Source organism: Canis lupus, chromosome 32 (assembly GCF_011100685.1).
Source record: "Canis lupus familiaris isolate Mischka breed German Shepherd chromosome 32, alternate assembly UU_Cfam_GSD_1.0, whole genome shotgun sequence".
Classification (NCBI taxonomy): domain Eukaryota; kingdom Metazoa; phylum Chordata; class Mammalia; order Carnivora; family Canidae; genus Canis; species Canis lupus.
The window spans coordinates 19617499-19641365 of record NC_049253.1 but is presented as its reverse complement, the minus strand read 5'-3'; the positions used below and the strand labels follow the sequence as shown (position 1 = coordinate 19641365).

The 23867-nt window shown below is 33.9% G+C and overlaps 1 protein-coding gene and 1 pseudogene across 35 annotated transcripts in view; one reads left to right on the top strand and one right to left on the bottom strand.

Moving 5' to 3' along the window:
- The window catches only part of STPG2 (sperm tail PG-rich repeat containing 2), a 531806-nt gene that overhangs the window by 379213 nt on the left and 128726 nt on the right, over positions 1 to 23867 (bottom strand). For 34 of the 35 annotated variants that reach the window (XR_005382818.1, XR_005382817.1, XR_005382825.1 and 31 more), the window contains 3 exons: positions 17962 to 18121; positions 11336 to 11496; positions 3011 to 3100 (listed from right to left, as the gene is read on the bottom strand). Coding sequence is in view for 19 of the 35 variants with exons in the window: in XM_038582080.1 (XP_038438008.1) it covers positions 3011 to 3100; positions 11336 to 11496; positions 17962 to 18121 (411 nt within the window). In the remaining 16 variants the exon portion in view is untranslated. The remainder of the gene's footprint in view (positions 1 to 3010; positions 3101 to 11335; positions 11497 to 17961; positions 18122 to 23867) is intronic. The other variant, XM_038582079.1, reaches the window with a different exon arrangement.
- LOC119867265 lies at positions 8077 to 8176 on the top strand (annotated as a pseudogene).

The window sequence follows — 23867 nt, the reverse complement described above, 5'->3', positions numbered from 1 at the left end:
GTCAATTTTTGGCAACTCTTGACTCTGAGTACTATAAGAAATCTGGCACATTTTACAGTTTCCCAATCTTTCACTTCTTGTTTTTATTGTCCTACTGATACTAAGTTTTCTAATATTTATATTTCTATATTATAACTAGGTCCTCCATACTTCGTATAGATTGATCTAAAACCACTCAGTATTAAAACAAAAATTTGAATATCATAGTTATTTCCTATCAAACCAACTAGTATGGCCAAACACATAGAGAAGTAAATGAAATTCTGTCACCAAATTCATGATTCTTCAAGAATGACCCACAAACGAGCTAAAAATGCCTTTTTTATTCATTTGTTTTCATTTTACTTTACCGAGGAAATGTTTATTCTAGGGGTATATCACCATTCTCTCATTTCCCTTTTTATATTTTGCTGGAGCATCTTTATACATGGAAATGTAAAAGTACTAACTTTCTGAGCTCTCCCATGCCAGAAAATTATTTTCTTGATTCATTTACATTGAATAAAGGCAGAATTTTATATTCGAATTTATTTCCTCTTGGAAATTCAAGAAAGTATTATTTCATTATCTCCTAGCTCTGAAATGTTACTAATGCTGCTGGGAAAGTGTTTGATATCAATATGTTTCTCATCCCTCTGTAGGTGACCTAGTTACTTTTCTCTGTGGAAGCTTCAAGGGTATTTTAATTCTAGTTTTCTGAAAATGCAAAACAATATAAAAGGGATGTATGTCTTTTAAAATTTAAGTTCCTTGGTATTTTGTTGAGTTCTTCTAATTGAAGATTTCTGTTTTAATTCAGTTCAGGATAACTTACTGTTTTTTATATCAAATACTCCTAACTACTATCTTACCATTCTGTTTCTGGAATGCCTAATAAACAGATGTCTGGCTTGTTTCTAGCCTCCATTTATCATATTTTCAATCGGTTTGTCTTTTTATATTAAAATAATGCTATGTTGTAGTTTTTTAAAAAATACCTATTTCATTGGGACCATGTAAAAGAGAGATATATGTATATGTCTTTCATATGAAACCAGAAGCCTGAGTTTTTAAATATTTTTATATAAAGCTTATAAAAATGTTGAAAATCAAACTATATACCCTTTAAAATTACAGCATATCTATACATGTAAATTTTAAATATGTAGAAAGTAAATTTTCTAATATTTTTAAGTAAAAATTATAAAATTAATTCCATTATTTCATAAGTTTGAGATCAATTTTGACCTGAGATCAATAATTTGGATTTTTTATGAGATATATACTCATATGTTTTAAGGGCATGTTATTTGCAGAAGAGTTTCCAAAATCAAAGTGTTCTGTGTGATTAAACTATTTTGCTTCTTGGGTAAGCAAGGTACTGCCCAATACTTTCAATTGCAAGTATTTCATGTCATAAAACAGCAATACTTAAAAAAGGAGTTTCCATATCCAAGTTAAAAGAGAAAAATTTAAATTAAGTAAAAGCAACTGGTAGAATAACTCATCTTCTTTAGGACTCATCACCAACTTGTTTCACTACAAACACATTTAGCAAATACTATGCATTCTTTATGGGTACCTTCATAGATTTGCATTTTTTCCTAGTAGCTATAATATTATAATAGAAATAACTATGAATTCACTAAATATTCTTTTTTTAAATTTTTATTTATTTATGATAGTCACAGAGAGAGAGAGAGAGAGAGAGAGGCAGAGACATAGGCAGAGGGAGAAGCAGGCTCCATGCACTGAGAGCCCGATGTGGGATTCGATCCCGGGTCTCCAGGATCGCGCCCTGGGCCAAAGATAGGCGCCAAACCTCTGCGCCACCCAGGGATCCCTCACTAAATATTCTTATGCTTAAAAACTCTGTACTAGTAATAAATGACTTCTGACATTCTCCACAGTGGATCCTAATGTGTACAATGACTCACTTGAGAAACACAACACAACCATAAAATTTCTCAAGATAAAGAAATGATCTATTAAAACATTTTTAAAAACCACATTTATTTAAGAAGTATGAGACTCTCCGGTGTCAGGAACACTGCTGGATGATTTTAAACTCTCTTTGAACTTACAGCGACAAAAAAAAAATCATAGAACCTGATGCTAATGTCTGATAGCATTTCTGATAGCTCTCATCAAATTAGTTTCTTTGACATCTTAGACATTCCCAGATATCAATTTAACTAGCTTGCATTTGTCCTTTAAATTAGTTCTTCCTAATTTTCTATCAGTTACCTCACCACTAAAAACATTATAATTCAACTCTTGGCATTGTGCACCTACTAAAATTTTATTTCAGCAAGCAACGCTACTTCTCAAGTTGATGGCTAAACTTTAAAACCTGGTTGATGAGATTGTTTTGATAATTTGTTATTAATAATATAATGACAGCCCAATTTCTATAAAAATTCATTTTAACAATACCTACACATGGAAAGCTAACTTTTTAACTGCAAATTTCAAATTGATCTTTTAGTAAATTTATTCTGAATGAAACAGTCAAGTATTCATTTTTAAATTTCATCTGCTTTACTTATTTCAACTTATTCAATAGTAGGTATTTATAAAATGGAAATTTAGTTAGAAAAATTCTTATCAACAGTTTAAAATACAAATTAGCATGGATTAAAACAGGGCACTGAAGAGTCTTAGGTACAAGATGGATTTAAACTGAAAAGAAAAAATTTACACTGATAAATAAACTGAGCTGAACCTAAAGTAAACCTTCTACTTCATACACAACATGATTATATTTTCCTATATATCCTAAAAACAGATGTTCTCTGGCCCAACAGGAGATGTTCCATGTAATAGTCTCTCCCAGAGCAATGCTAGACTTTTCTGCTTAGCCTTCAAGAATTTTGTTCAACTTTAAAAATAAGGAAGTACATGCTAGCCAAAGATGTTACAACAGCCTACCAGGTACCTCTCTCAGATCCTAATATACTGTTCAGATTATACAGTCTTTTCCATGATTCCTAGATTACAAATAAGTTTGGTTATAGAGGAGTCTTCTTACCATATCTGACAGTTTAGTAGATTTTTGTGTTCTTGACAAGAAAGCAGTATAGTAGTTAGTCAAGTCAGGCAGTTCATCAGAAATTCTAACCTGTGAATTCCAAAAAGCATATTGAAAGAAGGGATAAAAAGTATGTATCATTCCTAATTATCAATTCAAGTGGCACAAAAAATAATAAATTTGCAAGAAAATATATCAAGGTTGTTCTATCATTGGAGATAGACGTATTTATTATAAATTTTAAGTGGGATATAAAAGTAAAAGACTTTAAGTCAATGAGATACTAAAATTTAAAAAGAGTTGATTATAAGAACTCTAGAAAAGTAGGATGGATCTACATACATTATTTAAACACATTAAGAGGGGATCCCTGGGTGGCTCAGCGGTTTAGCACCTGCCTTTGGCCCAGGGCATGATCCTGGGGTCCTGGGATCAAGTCCCGCATCGGGCTCCCTGCATGGAGCCTGTTTCTCCCTCTGCCTGTGTCTCTGCCTCTCTCTCTCTTTGTCTCTCATGAATAAATAAATAAATAAATAAATAAATAAATAAATAAATAAATAAAAAATCTTAAAAATAAAAAAATAAACACATTAAGAGTGAGTTACCATACTGTAATGTCAAATTTAGACATCAATTTGTGTTGCTTCGTAACACATATATAAATAATATATATGATATTTAGCCAATCATAGTATTATTTGTTAGTACTAAATTATTAATACATAACTTAAAAATATATTAACAGTAACTACTTAAATTTATTATGTAGAAATCCTACATTAATAAATTTTCTAAACAAAATGATCCACACTCTCTTGAATATTGTAAATCATTACGTGCATTGAGAATGTAAATTAATAGGCTACATGAAGCTGGTAATCTAAAAATTTAATTAGCAATTAATTAATCCTTGTGATATTATGCTTCTGATTCATCATACAATTTAGTCATTTGCATTCACTTAATATTTTAAACTGTATAAACAGTAGTAACATTCTTTGTGTATACAAAAGAGAAGAGAATTTATTTTCCCATTTTTACACACTTCACTGTTTCTATTCCAGAATTTGGTATGCATATTTAGTAATTTAGAATTTGATACCAAGTAGAATAATTAGATACCTCTTTGTTCACTTTATGAGGAATAGTAATCTACTAAAAACTCCATCCCTCACATGCTGTATCTTTGAAACTATATGCCTCTCTACCCTAAATGCTGAACTAGTGCTTCTCCACACTTTTCCTAATACTAATTCTATCTAGTCACCCAAAGGAAAACTGATTTTACCACTTTAAAAAACAGAAATCCAGTCACATCTTGTGAAAACCTTCAAATACAGAGTATCTGAACATTATTATTTTGTGTGATTTTATATTTGTTGATGATGAAAAAATAATTCACTTTTATAATTTTATTATCAGGTATGTGGTACTAGAAATTATAGAATAAAGAAGTTCTTGAAAGCATCTTAAAATTTTTTAAAAGATTTTATTTGAGAGAGAGACAGTGAGAGAGAGTGAAAGCACAAATGAGAGGAAGGGACAGGAAGAGAGGAAGAAACAGACTCCCCGCTGAGCAGGGAGCCAGATGCCTGATGTAGAGCTTCATAAAGGACTCAAACGCAGGACACTGAATCATGATCTGTGCTGAAGGCAGACACTTAACTGAGCCACCCAGGCACCCACATTTTATAATTTTTACTGTCTATGGGTAGAAGTTCAGAAAACAAATCAGTCATTGGATGACATGGATTTTAGAGGCAGTAAGTTTGCAGAAAACCACATTTTTACCAAAAATAATTTAAATACAGATAAAATATAAGAAAATCCTATTTTTAAAGGCCTCATAGAGTTGTGGATGCCTCTAACTTTGAGTTGTCAGCATAGACAAAAGAGGCTAAGATTCTAAATAGGGTAGAACTTCTGAAAGATAAGCTATCATTTTGTAGGTGCTTTCTCCCTGGTGGCATTTACTCATAACAGGCAACAAAGAAAGAATTTCAGTTTTGACCTGGTGAGGCTGCTGTTAAAGAGCTGAGAAAAAGCTTACTGTGGTCTTATTAAGCCAGAATGGCAAAATTTCAGGTTTGAGGAGCCTCAAAAACACATAATTTTCCCTAGGAACCTTTTTGCCATTGGATAAGTGATGGGGTGATGCTAAAAATCTAAGCCAAAACACAAATGTATTAAAGACTGAAGTTCAGAACTTGACAGACAGAGGTCTTGACCACATCAGGCTTACAGCTAAAATCTCTAGAGAACTACTTAAGAAAATTAACAAACCAGAGGTAAACTAAGCCCTAGAAAAAATATAATCACTATAATAATGACTGGATTAAGATAATCTCAGATTTCCATCTGCCATGCAAAGGAAAGTATAAAATCTCTCTAGTCGAACATAACACCATTTAAAGTCTCTAGGTTACATGCAACATATGGCATTTCATTAAAAATTAGAGGGCATGCCAAAAGATAGACATGCATGATCAAAACTCAAGAGAAAAAACATAACAGAAAATAACAACAGACTAATAGGTGATGTAGGTACTGGAATTAATACACAGAACTTTAAAATTAGTATAATTAATGTGTTCAAGAAAACAAGAAAATAATGAAAAAGAAGAGCTAAAAACATGGAGAATTTCTCCTGAGAAGTAAAATCGCTGTAAGTATTTAAATAGAATTCATTCTAGAACTGAAAAATAGAATATCTGAAATTAAAAAATAGATCAGTGTAATAGGATTTGAAACACAGTTTTTAAAAAAAGATTAAAAGATTAGTTAATTGAAAGATATGCCCGAAGAAGATATCTAAACTGAAGCACAATTAAAAAAATAAAATAAAATAAAATAAAAAAGAAAACACGATACTTAGGTACTATAAGAGATGGTTGAGTCACAGTAAATAGGTGTACCACATCTATTTCTTAGAGTCTCCAAAAGATATGCAGAAAGAATGTGACAGAAGAAATTTATGAAGATATAATAGTAAAAATTATTTAAAATTATGAAAGACCCAACTGCAAACCTCAGACAAATAAGTATAAAGAGAACCACACTTCTGACACATTGAATAGACCCCCCCCCCAAAAAAAAGACATTTGCTTTCAAAGAAGAAACAAACTTGACAATGTACTTCTCAGTATAAATAACAGAAGGCTTAAAACAATAGAATAACATCTTTAAAGATGTACTGAAAGAAAATAACTACCAACATAAAAACCCAACCCCCCAAATTAAAAATGACAAAATAAAGACATTTTCAGACAAAACTACAATAATTCATCATTAACAGGCGTTAACCAAAAGAAGCACTAGAGGGGTTTTTTCAGGCAGAAGAAAAATGATTGATACAGAAACACAGAAATGCAGAAAGAAACAAAGCATAAAAGAGAAGGTAAATGTTTTGGTAAATATAAATAAATATTGACTGTACAAAATAATATTCAAAGGGTTTAAAGTTTTTTTTTTTAATTTTTATTTATTTATGATAGTCACAGAGAGAGAGAGAGGCAGAGACATAGGCAGAGGGAGAAGCAGGCTCCATGCACCGGGAGCCTGACGTGGGATTCGATCCCGGGTCTCCAGGATCGCGCCCTGGGCCAAAGGCAGGCGCCAAACTGCTGCGCCACCCAGGGATCCCCAAAGGGTTTAAAGTATACATAAACTTAAAATGTATGACAATAATGAATAAAATAGGAGGTAGCAAAATGGAGCTAAAATGTTTTAAGTTAGCATTATCAAGAAAGTGGTAAAAGTAATCCTTTTATTAAACTGCAAAAAGGATACAAATTGTAAATTTGGTGACCACCACTAAAAGGCTATAAAACAATATACAACTAAAAATGTTATAGAAATAGATGAAATAGAGTAATATAAAATATTTGACTAATTCATAAAAGAAGGTGAGGTAAGAAAAAAATGCTAAAACAAGCAAGCCAATAGAATATATGAAACAATCTGGTTTCTACACACACAAATGTATCAGTAATCACATTAAATATTAATGGGTTAATACTGCAGTTCAACACAGTTTATGACTGGATTTTTAAAACTAAGATGTGCTTAGGGTATATCTTTCACTCTTGATTACAGTTTGTTAAATTTTACATAAACTAAGAGTCTGGATTAAACCTATGGGTAGTTTTCAATTGTCAATAATAATAACAAAAGTTATTAAGTTTGTACTATGTGCCAGAAGCTATTTAAAGTATTTAAATGTATTGATTCATTTAGCATTCACAATAATGCTTTGAGGTATAACCTATGATGACCTCCATCTTACCAAAGCATAGAGTTTAAATAACTTACAGAAGTTCAGTGACAGAGCAAGAAAATATACTCAAATACTCTGACACCAGAGATCATGCTTATAATCACTAAGCTATACTGCCTCATTATCTTCAGTAGAGAATAAAGATTATAATGAGGGTTTTGTAAAAATTGCTTGCAAGTTATAATTCTAATAATTCTCTTGAATCTAAATGTCAGGTTACTTAGAATAATGAACTTCTAGTACATTTGAAACAAAATACAGGGATCCCTGGGTGGCACAGCGGTTTGGCGCCTGCCTTTGGCCCAGGGCGCGATCCTGGAGACCCGGGATCGAATCCCACGTCAGGCTCCCGGTGCATGGAGCCTGCTTCTCCCTCTGCCTATGTCTCTGCCTCTCTCTCTCTCTGTGACTGTCATAAATAAATAAAAATGTTTAAAAAAAAAAAAAAAAAAACAAAATACAACAAAAATATTCTAAAAATTACTATTGTTCATGATGCATTTCAAATATATCAGCACTGAAACATGGTTAAGATGGTAAATTTAATGTTATACAATTTTTACCATATTAGAACATATATGTAAATAAAATTTTGTAAGAATTCATAAAAATCTCACTTTGTAAAATTTTAATTTTGCTTAAATAAGAAAAACCTTTATTCAATTTTTCTTTTATGCCTACAAATCTTAAGCAACTCTTGAGATTACAGATTATTTACAGCTGTTCTTTCATTACAATGAGATCTATTTCAGCTATATCTTAAGTTTTTAACTAATTTAAAGAACTAGGAGTGATAACTTTGGCAGCACATATACTAAAACTTGGAGAACACAGAGAAGATTAGCACCCTGTGCAAAAATGACATCTAAATTTAACTTCATTTCATTTATTAAAAAAACTGTTTTAAAGCACCAGAATATTCTTACATTACCACCATAAAAATCTTAGGATTCAATTTCCTATAAACCATATGTATTCTACATATTCTCCTTTCTGGGTTGAAAATAATTTTCTCTGTTAGGAAGGACAAATCCAATTGTCCAATCCAATTCAGCATTTCAGTGACTCTATTATTCCCCATATCATCTACTCCACTGGTACAGAGTTCCTTTTTGCTACATTTTGTTTTGCCAAGCCAAATTTCTACAAGCTAGTTTTAATTTTCTGTAGTATTTTTACACTAAATTGTCCTTCTCTTTAAACTTCCTGGAGTATAGTTCTATGCCTCTCTCTCATATTCATTTATTCAGTTATAATTTCCTGAGTTACTACTATAGAATAAATACCATGTTTTCACTGTTTTGTACATGTCCTTTCATAATTTGGCAACTATATTCAAACTTCCCCAACATTTAACTTCTATTCTACCCTTATTGTTAGCTACTTTTATTTTTCCATATGTACATTCAACTTTCTCAAATTCTGTAGGAGAAAGAATAAATAATAAATTTACATACATATATTACAATGTTCTTTTTAAAATGTTCTCTACAAAGTTTCATGTGTAGCCAAAACTGCATTGTCAGAATTTCTTCATGAGATTATCTTCCTGTCAACTCTTCTAGGTTAGTGAACTCTTAGAGTCTCTGATCTTAAAAACATTTCTTGTTTCTGCTGATCATTTTGAAATAGGGAATATCTAAATTCCTGGTACATATCTAACAATGTCCAGAATCTCTTCTTGATAATTTTAAACTGTAAAATAACATGACCACTGTTTGCACAAGATTCTTCCATTCTATTTCATTAGTTCTCCTTATTTAGTCAAAATTAAGCTAAGATATGAGTTCCTCCCTTAGCATCCTCTACTTTTGTGAAAGTAAATTATCAGGAAATTAAAAACATGTAAGACATTCTCTTTCAATAAAATGAAAAATCAAACATAAGATTTAACATTTACTCACATAGTTATCATCTTTGATATTCTGTATAAATTTATATATATCCAGATTCCACCTGGTAACATTTTCCTCTGCTTGGAAGACTTCCTTTAACATTTCTTATACTTCAGATCTTTGAATGATGAATATTTCAGCATATATATATATATATAATATAAATTTTATATATATATAAAAGTCTTCAGTTTTGTTCTCATTTTTCAAGATATTTTAGCCTGCCATAGAATTATAGCTTGACAAGTATTTTCCTTTCAATACTTACAAAAGGTGCACTGCTGTCTTTTGACTTCCAACAAGCAATATGCTGTCATTTTTAACTTTGTTCCTCAATGCTATGTATCCTTGTTCTCTGGTTGCTTTTAAGAATTTTTTTTAACCATTCTAGTCAGTTTGGTTACAATATGCCTTGGCATAATTTCCTTAACGTCTTCTGTGCTGCAGGCATGTTGAGCTTCATAGATATGTAGGGTTTTAGCTCTTATCAAAGTTAGGAAATTTTCAGCCATTGTTTCTTAAAATATTTTTTTTTTCCTTCAAGGACACTATTTACACATATAGTAGGCCACTTCAAATTGTCTCATAGTTCACTGATACTTTATTCATTATTTTTGTCCTTTTTTTCAGTGATTCATTTCAGATAGTTTCTATCAGTGTCTTCAGGTTCACTAATCTTTTCTTCTGAACTTTCTAATCTGTTAGTGATAGTGCACCTCTTAAAAAATGTTATACTTGCCATCTCTCTAGAACTTCAGTTTGTCCCTTCTATTTGTGCCATTTCTCAACTCAATATGTCCAATCTTTCTTCTACCTTCTTGAACATGTGGAATCTAGTTATAATAACTGTTGAATGCCTTTACTAATTCTAGCATCTGTATAATTTCTGGTCTTTTTCTATTGATTGTTTCCCACCCCCAACCCCCAATTCTAGGTTATATTTTCCTGCTTCTTTGCATATCTACTAATTTTTTTAATGGATGCCATATACTGTGACTTTTATCCTCAGGTACTGGATATTTTTTAATTTCTATGAATTACTGAGATTTGTTTTGGGATGAAGAAGTCCAGTAAAGCAAAAATATATATAAAGATGAACTACTTGGAGAAAAAATATAAACTGTCATTCACAGGTGGCACAACTGTACTTGAGAAAATTTTTTTAGAACTATTAATAAATTAGTAGAATTAATCACTTAATTTATCAAGAAGTATAGATAACTGGTAAAGCAAATCTTTACTAAAGACTATGATATTTCTTTATACCAATAGCAGAAAGCTAAACAATGAAAATATTTGAAAGATACCATTAGAATAAAAAACACAAAATACTAAACACAAAGGAATAAATCTGGGATGCTTGGGTGGCTCAGCAGTTTAACTTCTGCCTTTGGCTCAGGTTGTGATCCTGAGGTTCTGAGATCAAATTTCACATCAGGCTCTCCATAGGGAGCCTGCTTCTCCCTCTGCCTATGTCTCTGCTTTCTCTGTGGGTCTTTCATGAATAAACTAATAGAATTTCTTTTTTTTAAAAAAAAAAAAAAGGAATAAATCTAATAAAAATGGGTAAGACTTCTACACAAAATTATAAAACCACAAAGAGCATTTTAAGGAGATCTAAATTACTCTCAGAAAAAGTGGAGGAATTCTATTTATTTATTTATTTATTTATTTATTTATTTTAATAGAACAAATTTAGAATGAAGTTAAAGAAATACACATAAGATCCTCAAAGAGATAGAGAATAAGATCCACCATTAAAAAGAAATTATAAACATAGTTGCAAACCAAATTAATGTTTATTCTTATGCCATAAATTACCACATACAAATAATTTCAATAATAATGTATGGCTTGAGGCACCTGGGTGGCTCAGTCATTTAAGCATCTGATTCTTAGTTTCAGCTCATGTTGACTGCAGGGTTGTGACACTGAGATGCACATTGGGCTCCACGCTCAATGCAGAGTCTGCTTATCCCTCTCCCTCTGCTCCTCCCTGTGCTCACTCGCTCTTTCATAAATAAGTAAAATCTTTAAAAATAATAATAGTAGTATGGCTTATAATAATGAGGCATATATGTCACAAGCAAATTTTTTAAGTCCTAAGTCTTGGTATTAGATTTAAAGAACATTATTTTGGTATTCACAAATTACCTGATAATCAGCAGGACCAGGAGAACTACAAGCTTCTTTCTGAACCAGGAAGAGAGTCCGAGGAACAGAAGAACCAAATGCACTTTTCTTTTGTTTCTTCAAGCAGGTATTGCTAACCTTGTCAATTATAGTATTGTTTAGGATATTATAAAACCCAGGACCTAAAATCATGAGGAATATCATATTAAACATGCTTTTAATTTTTTAAAACTAAGTAACCTTAAATTAAATAATTGTTTTTAGAAAGAACTCTCATATACTGCTAGCAGGAATGTAAAATGATACGACATTTAGAGAAATAATTTGTCAAATTTTTATAAAGTTAAACAAATACTTAGTATATGGCCCAAAATTCTACTCCTGGGTATTTTCTCAAGAAAAATGAAAACAACTCAACATCCATCAGCTGGTGAATTTTTAAAAATGCGCCAAACCAAAAAAAAAAAAAAAGTGCCAAACCCATGCAACAGAATACTATTCAGCAATAAAAAGGAAATATAAATGCAACAACATGAATGATCCTCAAAAACATGATGCCAAGTGAAAGAAAATAGATAAAATCCAGACTAATGTATGATTCTATTTATATGAAGTTCCAGAAAATGCAATATCATAGTGGCAGAAACAGTAGCCTGGAATGGGTGGAGATTAACTGCAGAGGGGAATGAGAGAGCATTTTTAAAATGATGGAAATGTTCCAAAATTTAATTGTAGTGGTGGTTACCTGACTTACATACATTTGTCAAAACTCATCAAACTACACACTTAAAATTAATTATTTTACTGTATAAATTATTATTTCTGTGTAAATTATACCGAAAGAAAGAAAGAAAGAAAGAAAGAAAGAAAGAAAGAAAGAAAGAAAGAGAAAAAAGAAAAGAAAAGAAAGAAAAGAAAGAAAAGAAAGAAAAGAAAAGAAAAGAAAAGAAAAGAAAAGAAAAATTAATTCTCGATGCTAAAAAGTATTGAAGAGTTGATGTAGTAACATTAGAAATCAATTTGGGCCTGGAATGACTTTGTCTAAGAAGGGCTAAAATATCACTTCCACTGCATGCTACTGGTCAAAAAAGACACCAGAGGAGCCAAGATTGGAAAGGAAAATAAAAGACTCAACTTCTCAATGGCATGAGTAGTAAATAATTTTGTACCAGAATAGACTTACCATAACAAATTACCATAACAAAACTTACAGCAATGGTTTGAGATTAAGCAATGGCTCAGAAGCTAGAATACCTCAAGACTCAGAAAAAGGGCCATAAGAGGACAGATGATGGCTTAAAGGACAGGAGGAAATGTTACCAGAGGTTGGAGAAAAGATAACTTGTATAATAGAATGGCAGAGATTTTAACAAAACTAATGCTTGAGATAATGAAGAAAATACTTAAATAAGTAGTTTTTAGCTAAGAAAGTTTCCAGTCTGAATATCAAAAGTGCCAACCAGTTGTTTTTATCCATGTATAAAAAGGTATGGAAAGAAAGAAATGAGTTAAAACTGTTGTTTTCAAGGGGAATTTATAAGAAATGAAAAGAAATCAAAATTTTCTGGTCTGAAAGTAAAACTCTTTTTCATCGCATCTCTCCATATAGCAAAAAACTCTCAAAGCAAGAAATGGCCTTGAGAGATCAAAGACCAAATCCAGGGTTTCGCTGTAAGAACCTTTGTTAATAACTCAGAAGAATCTCTCAGTTAAAGGAAAGGCTTCTAAGAATTTTAAGACCATATGTCAATGACCTTAGAATCTAGGAGCATTGAGGGGCACCTGGGTGGCTCAGTGGCTGAGCATCTGCCTTCGGCTCAGGGTGTGATACCAGGGTTCTGGATCCAGTCCCACATCAGGCTCCCGGCGAGGAGCTTGCTTCTCCCTCTGCCTATGTCTCTGCCTCTCTCTCTCTCTCTCTCTGTGTGTCTCATAAATAAATAAATAAAATCTTAAAAAAAAAAAAAAAAAAAGAATCTAGGAGTATTGAAACTACCAGCACTACCAAAGATGACCCAAAGTAGACAAGGGTTTTCCTAAGAAGTACATTTGAGTGTGGCTTTTATCCAGGGTATTTGATTCTAATACAATAAGATACCTACAAAGTTTTCATATGGAATTGTACAAACTTTGAAAGAAAGAGACATCAACAGTGCAAATGAAAAGTGGCTATAGAGCCTAATCTTCCATAGGCATCAACAGTGCAAAATGAAAAGTGGCTATAGAGCCCTAATCTTCCATAGGCAAGAAGCAGGCTGAGAAAGCTCCAACTGCAAACACAGCTTTTTTCTTTGAGATTTTTTTTTCTTGCTTCTTGAGGTAGATCTGTATTGCTACATACTTCCCTCTTAGGACCACCTTTGATGCATCCCAAAGGTTTTGCACCATTGTGTTTTTATTTTCATTTGTTTCTATGTATTTTTTAATTTCTTCTTTGACTTCCTGGTTGATTCGCTCAACCTACAGTAGCATGTTGCTTAACTTCCATTTATTTGTGGTCTTTCCAAATTTGTTCTTCTGGTTGACTTCTAGTTTCATAGTATTTTGGTAAGAAAAGGTGCATGGTATAATTTTAATTGTTTTGTATTTGTTGAACCTGTTTTGTGACCTATTCTGGAGAATCTTCCATGTACACTAAAAAAGAATATATGTTCTGCTGTCCTAGGATGGAACGTTCTGTATATATCTGTTAAGTCCATCAGGACCATTGTGTCATTCAAAACCATTGTTTCCTCATTTATTTTCTATTTAGATGATCTATCCATTAATGTCAACAGGGTATTAAAATCCCCCACTACCATTATGTTATTATCAATTAGTTCTTTATATTTGTCATTGTTTTATATATTGTCATTGTCATTGTACTCTCACGTTGGGTACATAAATATTTACAATTGCTATATCTTGTTTGATTGTCCCTTTTATGGTTATATAATGCTCTTTTCTGTTTCGTTTTCGAGTCCTTACTTTAAAGTCTAGTTTGGGAGGCACCTGGGTGGCTCAGTGGTTGAGCATCTGCCTCCAGCTCAGGGCATGATCCTGGGGTCCTGGGATCAAGTTCCACATAGGGCTGCCCATGGGGAGCCTGCTTCTCCCTCTGTCTACGTCTCTGCCTCTGTGTGTCTCTCATGAATAAATAAAAAATCTTTAAAAAATATAAATAAATATAGTTTGGGGGCACCTAGGTGGTGCAGTCAGTCAAGTATCCAACTCCCGGCTTCGGCTCAGGTCATGATTTCAGGGTCGTGAGATCAAGCCTAAAGTCTAGCTCTGTAATCAGCTTGGAATCTGTTTGAGTTTCTCTCTCTCTCTCTCTCTCTCTCTCCCTCCCTCACTCCCTCCCTCCCCCTTCCTCCCATGCTGACTCTTGCTCTCTCCTTCTCACATAAATAAATAAATAAATAAATAAATAAATAAATAAATAAATAAATAAATAAAGTTCATCCACATAAGTATTGCTACTCTGGCTTTCTTTTGACGTCCATTTGCATGATAAATGTTTCTCCACCTCCTCACTTTCAATCTGCAGCTGTCATTGATCTAAAAGGAGCTTCTTGTAGGCAGCATATAGATAGCTCTTGTTTGTTTAGCCATTCTGACACCCTACAGCTTAGATTGGAGCATTTAGTCCACTTATATTCACAAAGTAATTATTGATAGATATGTATTTATTGCCATTTATTACTTGTTTTGTCATTGTTTTTTTTTGTCACTGTCATACTTAACTGTCTTCCTCACTTTTGGTCTCTCTTTAGCACTCAAAAAGTTCCCTTTAATATTTCTTGGTGTAGTGGTCATGAACTCTTTTAGTTTTTGTTTCTCTGGGAAGCTCTTTATCTCTCCTATTCTGAATGACAGTCTTACTGGATAGAGTACTCTGAGATTTTTTCCATTTAGCACTTTGAATATATCATGCCACTTCCTTCTGGCTTGATAAGGTTCTGTTTGAGAAATGTCCAGCTAGCCTTATGGGTCTTCCCTGGTAAGTTAAGGACTTCCTTTTGTCTTGCTGCTTTTAAGATTGTTTCTTTATCGCTATATTTTGTAAATTTAACTACAATATGTCTTGGTGTGGGCCTACTTTTGTTGATTTTGATGGGAGTTCTCTGTGCCTAATGGATCTGGATGTCTGTTTCCTTTCCCTGATTAGGAAAGTTTTCTGCTATTATTTCCTGAAATAAATTTCCTGTTCCCTTTTCTCTCTCTTCTTCTTCTGGGACTTCTATAATGTGAATTTTATTATATCTATTGGAGTCACTGAATTCCCAAAGTCTACTTTCATGTCCCATAATTATTCTTTCTCTCTTTTGGTTCAGCTTCATTATTTTCCATTATTTTGTCTTCTAGGTCACTAATTAATTCCTCTGCTTCTTCTGGCCTGCCATTAACTGCATCAAGCCCATTTTCAATCTCATTTATTATATTCCTCATTTCTGATTCAGTCTTTTTTAACTCTTTTATCTCAGTGGTAAAGGTCCCCCTAATGTCTTCCATTCTTTTCTCAAATCCAGTGAGTATCAGTATTATTGCTGCTTTAAATTCTCCATTAGGCACGTTACTTGTATCTGTTTTGCTTAGATCCCTGGCCATAGCCTTATCTTGTTCTTTCATTTGGAATAAATTCCTCTGTCTTGGCATTTTGTCTAAGTCTCTGTCTTCTTAGAAAAGCCAGTTATGTCTCCTGCTCCTGAAAGTAACAGCCTTATGAAGAAGTCATTTAATGCCCAGGGCCTGGTGCTTCAAGGAATATCTCTGGTGTGTGCTGCATGTGCTCTGTCTGCTGTTGTGTTTTGGTTGCTCTATTCTTCAGGTCAGTTGTCTGTAGAGGCTCTCCTTGTCTGCTATGGACAGTGTTTGGTCCCTCGACTGAATGTAGTGAGTTTTAACTAGGTGCACTCTAGTCTGCTTATGAAATGAGACCTGACACCAATTCTGCCAGAACTGAAGCCCTGTAAAACTCTCTGGGTAGGAGATATGGTGTAGGCAGGGGTTTGTGCTGGTCTTCTGGGGGAAGGGCCTGCCATGCTGGGACTGAGGCAAGCTTGACTGAGAAGGGCAGTCCTGCCAGAGCATGTGGGGTGGGGCTTGGTGTAAGCAAGTTAGCCAGAAACACAGCCTATTTCTTATAGAAAAGGAAGGATGATTCAAAAGATGGAAACAAAAGCCCAAAAGGTAAAACAAAACAAAACAAAAACTTGGAAAGTCATTCCCAGGGAGCCCAACTGGGTCCTAATGGGGAAATTACAAAAACTCCCTGGTTGGATTTCATAATTGCTATGGGCCTATAACTGTTACAGGCCTCCAGTTTTCTCTTTTCTGAATAAAAGCATCTAGTATGATTATTCTATCTTTCTCCTATTGCTGTGTTTTGAGATGTGAAAGGCAGATAATGTGTCTTTAGTTCAGAGCTCTTCTGACAGAGGGAAGTCATACTCAAGAAGCTAATCTGAAGTACCACACCCAAGATGCCTGGGTGGCTCAGGGGTTGAACATCTGCCTTCGGCTCAGGGTGTGATACTGGAATCCCAGGATCAAGTCCCACATGGGGCTCCCTGCAGGGAACCTGCTTATCCCTCTGCCTATGTCTCTGCCTCTCTCCTTGTGTCTCTCATGAATAAATAAATAAAATATTTTTAAAATAAATAAATAAAGTATCACACCCAAGAATTCTCACCTATAGAGATATAGGACTTAGATGACAAGATCCTGGACTTCAAGATTATACCATATTACATGAAACTTGAAGGCCTTGAGAAGGCATATAGGACAACTGTAAATATTTTGTGGGAAAAGTGTAGTCTATAGTAAATTAAAGATGGCCACAAATTCTTTACTACCCATGTCATTGACAGATGAAGTGTCAAGTTCTTCTGTTCAAAATGTGCTGCCCTGAGTGACCTGATTAACAGAATGTGGAACTTCTGACATTAGGAAATAAGAAGCCTTGTACCAACTTGCCACATCCTATAGAGCCCTGAGCTACCAAATTAAAAGACCAGCTACCTGGGGGGAGCAATGCACTCTGAATGACAGTCTCATCTGAGCTCTGCCTTCTAGCTATCCCACAAAATAATAAGATACAATAGAAAACTCTGTTTTTAAGCCACTAAATTTGGTATGCAGCAACACATAACTATATGTTAACATTTATAGAAGTTATTTTTGTGCTAGACTCTTAATTCTGAATACTAGAATATCCCATGAGAATACTAGAATATGTGCTAGGATATCCCCAAAATAAAATTTTAACAAAAGTGTATGTCATAAGTTAAATTACTGGCAATAACCATGTAGTTGATATATATGTTCATCCATAAAGAGCAATTAGGAAATTTACTGAATAAAGGAAAACAACAGAAAATTACCATTAAAGATATGTGACATGAAAAAAAATTAAAAAAAAATAAAAATAAAAATAAAAAAAATAAAAAAAAATAAAAATAAAAAAAAAGATATGTGACATGTTAAATTGAAATCTTATTAAAATTGCACATTATTTTTAATCTGTGTTTAGTGTATAGTCAATACTTTAAAAATGTGACTCAAAATAACAACACAAATCATAGAACAAAAAAAAATTGTGCTTTCTGGTACATCCATCTTGTTAAGAATATTAAGCTATATAAATATATGGATTAATTACTAACCTGGCATTTCCTCTGTCCTACAGTCTTGTGTGAATCGAGCAGCACTTTGACCAAATGGGGTACTTTTCAGTCCTGGTGCTTTCTTCAAGGAATTAAAAGCAGTTCGAGATTCATTATATGTGCCAGGAGCTGGAGTGATTGATTTCATAGGTACAAATCTCTGGTAAAGAACAGGAAAATAAGCCAATAAGAAATGTACCATAGTACATTTTGATATTTCATGAGTTAAAAGCTGCCTTCTTAGTCAATATAATATTTGGAGTTTATTTCTTCATGGAGTAAAAAAATAGAGATGAATTAAGATATTGTACCTATCAAAACATAAAATATATAGCTTTTAGTAAAATCAGCTATATATATTAATATATATATTAATACAGTAATGCATTACGTAAAATCAGCTATATATATATATTAATATATATATATATATAAATACAGTAATGCATTACGTACTTTACTAAGCCAAATAGACATTTTGGAGGAAATCATCTCAAGATGAGATTCTAGATAATAACATATGTATAATCTTCACATTTAAATTATTCTGCAAGTTAAAATAACAAATAAAAAACTATATGGTCTAACATGGTTTCTTCTATGTAATAAAATTCACAAATTGACAAAGTTCCATGACATATATATTCAATTAACTCAACAATATCATTAAATAGCTTTAAAAATCTTAGATTTAAGTGATATATAAATCTGGTTTAGCTTATAATATTAAACTTATTATATTATGAACACAAAAAGTTTATTATAAATTTATATTTAGCTTAATATATAATATATATGTATCTATAGGTATAACTGAACTCATAAAATATAGTATTGTATATTTTGAAACTTTTTATTTGGTATTAATTTCAAATTTATGGGGATCCCTGGGTGGCTCAGTGGTTTAGTGCCTGCCTTTGACCCAGGGCGTGATCCTGGAGTCCTGGGATCGAGTCCCACATTGGACTCCCTGCATGGAGCCTGCTTCTCCATCTGCCTGTGTCTCTGCCTCTCTCTTTCTCTCTGTGTCTCTCATGAATAAATAAATAAAATCTTTAAAAAAGTAAAAATAAAACAATTTCAAATTTACAAAAAAAAATTGCATGAATAAAAATAATTCATAAAATACATGTATAATGTTTACCCAGAGTCACCCATTGCTAACATATCATTTGTTTTTTTAATTTGTCCACACTGTTTCTGTCTCTTTCTTTACGTCCATTCCTTCCTCTCTATCTCCCTGAGTGTGTCTATGTGCACACATATGCACACACACACAGACATGCAGCATGTATATACAACCATTTAATAGGAAGTTATATATATTATGGCCTTTTACCCTCAAATACTTTGGTGTATATTTACTAAAAGTATGGATTTTTTTTTACATATCTGAAGCACAGTTACCAACTTTAGTAAACGTACCAATGATATATTTTTACCTAATCAACTATTCACATTCCAAATCTATCAGCTGATCTAATAACACCTTGTTGCATTTTCTCCCTTTAGTATATAATCTAGTCTAGGTTCAGATATTGCTTTTAGCCTCCTTTAATATTAGAACATTTCTTAAACCTTCCTTTGTATTCTGTAACTTTGGAAGAATATAGCACCCCACCTTTGTATAATAAAACTTTCATTAGTTAGGACTTCTCTGATGCTTCCTCATGATTATATTCACATTATGCATTTCTGGACAACATACTAAATAGGTGATGTAGCTTTCTCAGAGTATCATATGTAGAGATACATGTTCTTGAACCTCAATTGTCATTTTAATTTTATAAAATTGAATACTCCCTCTACATTTATCAGTAAGCAAGAGCCCTCTCTTCTCTCCCAATTATTCATTTCATTATTTATCTACTTTTGTATTTATAATCCATATGAAAATATGAATGCAGGCAGCCCAGGTGGCTCAGGAGTTTAGTGCCGACTTCGGCCCAAGGCGTGATCCTGGAGACCCGGGATTGAGTCCCATGTCAGGCTCCCTGCATGGAGACTGCTTCTCCCTCTGCCTGTGTCTCTGCCTCTCTGCCTCTCTCTCTCTCTCTCTCTCTCTGTCCCTCATGAATAAATAAAATATTTTTAAATAAAAAAAAGAAAATATGAATGCCAGTTTTGACATTTATAATTGATCACTATTTTTTTTTACCAGTAGGGATCCCTTCAAGTTGGTTCATATGTCCCTATGATGTGTCGTCATCTTTTTCTTATTTTTTGAGACTTTTCTTATTTTGTGACATAACAAGATGTTACAGGTTCATCTTCCACCTACTTTGTCCAGTCCCTATTTCTTGGCTTATTTACTAAGCTAGGATATATATCTGTATATCTAACTATCCATACCTATACCCATATCTATACACACACACATACTCATGGAGATACCTATACATATATACTTTAGGAAGTCAAGAGTTCATATCAAACCTTCAATTCAAATCTATCATACAAGGTTCATTTTTATCTCTCCTAATCCAAATTTGTATGTACCTTCTTCCAAGTGAAAACTCTGGTTCACAATATTGACGTTTTTGCTTAGGATAATACACCTAAAATAGTTTCTTACTGCTTCACCCATACTATTATAATAAACCAACTTCCTAAAAATAATTCAGAATTCATTTGTAATTCTTGCACTCACTATCCCTTCCAACTCTATCCTATCCAAGACTGATGTAGTAAAATACTGACGTTACATGGATGTTTCTGTCCCACGTCTTCAATATGGTTAAAAGTATTCACTTACAATATAATGGCATATTTGTTTCCATTCGCTTTCAGGTTTAGGGCTTTTATTTTAAGCCTTCTCATTCTTATCCACTTATTTTTATTTGAATATGTAGGACATTGACATGCTTCAAAAAGACAAATATGTATTTTAAAAAGTATACTTGAAGACGTGCCTCTGCCTTCATTTCCCTTCTACCCCATGGATTCTACACCACTGGAGGAAAATAGTCCAAGTTTATAACATTTGGGAGGAGGGGCAAGGTGGCAGAAGAGTAGGGGTCCTCAACACACCTGATCCCACAACTTTACCTAGATAACTTTCAAAACATCCTGAACACCTATAAATTTGACCTGAGATTTAAAGTGAGAACACCTGGAATGCTACAGAGAGAAAAGTTTTTGCTTCTAACCAGGTAGAAGGCGGAAAAAAATAAATAAATAAAAAAGAATAAAGTGAGGGAGGAGCACCATGCTAAAGCAGAGCAGTATAAAACTCTGGGACAGGATAGCCCAGCCCTGGAGAAGTGGGAACTTTAAAAATCCGTGCCAGAGTTTTCCCTGATGGAAAAGGGCTTTGGAACAATAGCAGAGAAATCAGACAAAATCCAAGGAGGGGCAGTGAGGCCTCAGGATTCCCAGAGTCACTATAAGAGGAGGGGCATCTGGGAGGAAAGCTCACCACAAACTCCTGTCTGATAACAGCAAAGGGCTGCAGCCCTCCAGGATATTTGGGAGAAGCCAATCAGTTAGTTGGGCCAGCTCCAGATGGGGGTGGCCATGCCCCATTCCCTGCGGGAGAGGCAGCCTCCAGGAGCGGGTCCAGTGGCACAGGGCCCCAGATCCCAGGGTTTCCAAATGGACAAAGCTGCAATCCTGCATTCCTCTGGAACAGGCAGAAGTGAGTAGGGCATAGAACAGTGAAAACTCTCCTGCCACTGGGCACCCCTAAGCAGTGCAGATCAGTGCACCTGTGTCAGACCCAGGAGCATCTAGGCCAGTGCAGACTGGGAGACTGCATCAGTTACTCACAGGGAGCTCAACTCCAGAGCTGGAAATTTGGCACCACCATTGTTGTTTTTCCTCCTAGTTTCATCCTGTGCCTGGGAGAGGTGGGGCCACTAGGGAACAAAGGCCTCCCAAAAGAAACAGCTCATACTGAGCCCCGCACCTGGTGATGGGAGGGTCATCTCAGCCCAGACACAGACATCTAAGAATCAGCACAGCAGACCTTTCCCTGAGAAGACAGCTGGAAGTACAAGGGAAGAGCAAGTTCTTGACCAAGCAGCACTGAAAAGCTCCAGGACCAAGGGAAAATAATACAGAGAACTAGAGAATCCCCCACTTGTTTTCCTTTTTCCATTACAACTCATTTTTATATAAGACTAAAAATTTCCAGCATTTTTTTTCTTTCCCTACCTTAACTACAATATTTTACCAGCTCTTCATTTTTAAGTTTTTTCCTTTTTGACTTTCATATTTCTACAATTACATGTCTTAGATATATTTTTGAGTCCTGGATTCCCTTCAATGTACTCAATTTAATTTGGGGAGATATATGAGATATAGGTTTTGTTTTGTGTTTTTTGTTTTCTTTGTCTAGTTCTGACTACAATGACAGAAGCTAATGCCTTCTAAAACATGACCATCATACACCAAGTGGAATACCATGCTGGTTTATTCTATGAAATTATATACTCTCTTCCTTCCCATTCTGCCCCCCTATTATGTCTTGTTTATGTTGTGGTGATCAATGTTGGGGCCTTCTATAAGTATTGCTGGTTTATATAAATTTGGGATTGAGCATCTTCTAACATACAGAACAAAATACACTCAAAACCAAAAGGATCACGCTCTAGGATCCCTCAGATAGAAAACATTCTCTCTCCACTACCACATCTTCACCACCACTATCCCTCAGCGCCCTCCCCCCCCCCTTTTTTTCCTTTTTCTGTTTTTCCTCTTTACTTTTTTTTTCTTTTACTTGTTTCTTCTTCTTTGGGGTTTTTGGCCTTTTATTTTTTACCACTTTGTTTTAAATTCGTTTTTCACTTTAGTGGTCCTTTTGTTTTATTTTGTTCTGCTCTTCTTTATTATTTTCTGGTCTCTGACATTTTTGGAATAATCTAGGGTGGATTTTATTAGGTCGTGGTTGATATTTTTGACTCAGCCCAATAACACAACCACTCTGTACTGAACAAAATGACTAGAAGGAAGAATGCACCAGAAAAGAAAGAACCAGAAACAGTACTCTCTGCCAGAGAGTTATAGAATATGGATTTCAATTCAATGTCAAAAGCCAATTCAGAAGCACAATTATAAAGCTACTGGTGGCTCTGGAAAAAAAGCATAAAGGACTCTAGAGACTTTGCTACTGAAGAACTGAGATCTAATCAGGCCAAAATTAAAAATAAACTAAATGAGACTCAGTCCAAACTGGATATCCTAACTCCTAAGGTTAATGCGGTGGAAGAGAGAGTAGGTGACATAGAAGAACAAGTTGATTGTAAGAAAGGAAGCTGAGGAAAAAAGAGAAAAACAATTAAGAGACCATGAGGAAAAGCTTAGGAAAATACATGATATCCTAAGAAGGACGAATTTACGTATAATTGGGGTTCCAGAAGAAGCCAAGAGGGAGAGATGATCACAAAGTATATTTGAAAAGTCATAGCTGAGAACTTCCCTATGGGGAGGGAAACAGGCATTCAGATCCAAGAGATGGAGAAGGCCCCCGCCTAAAAAAAAAATCAATAAAAACTGTTCAACACGTTGACATTTAATAGCGAAACTTGAAACTTCCAAAGATGAACAGAAAATTCTTAAAAGAGCAAGAGACAAGAGATTCTTAACTTATATGGGAGAAATATCAGATCAAAAGCAGACTTCTCCGCAGAGACCTGGCAGGCCAGAAAGGGCTGGCATGATATATACAAGGTACTAAATGAGAAGAACATGCAGCCAAGAATACTTTATCCAGGAAGGCTGTCACTCAGAATAGGAGAGATAAAGAGCTTCCAAGTTAGGCAGAAACTGAAAGAATATGTGAGCACCACATCAGCTCTGCAAGAAATATTAAGGGGAACCCTGCAAAGAAAGAGGTAGACCAAAGAAATAATCCACAAAAACAGGAACTGAATAGGTAATACAATGACACTAAATTCATCTTTCAA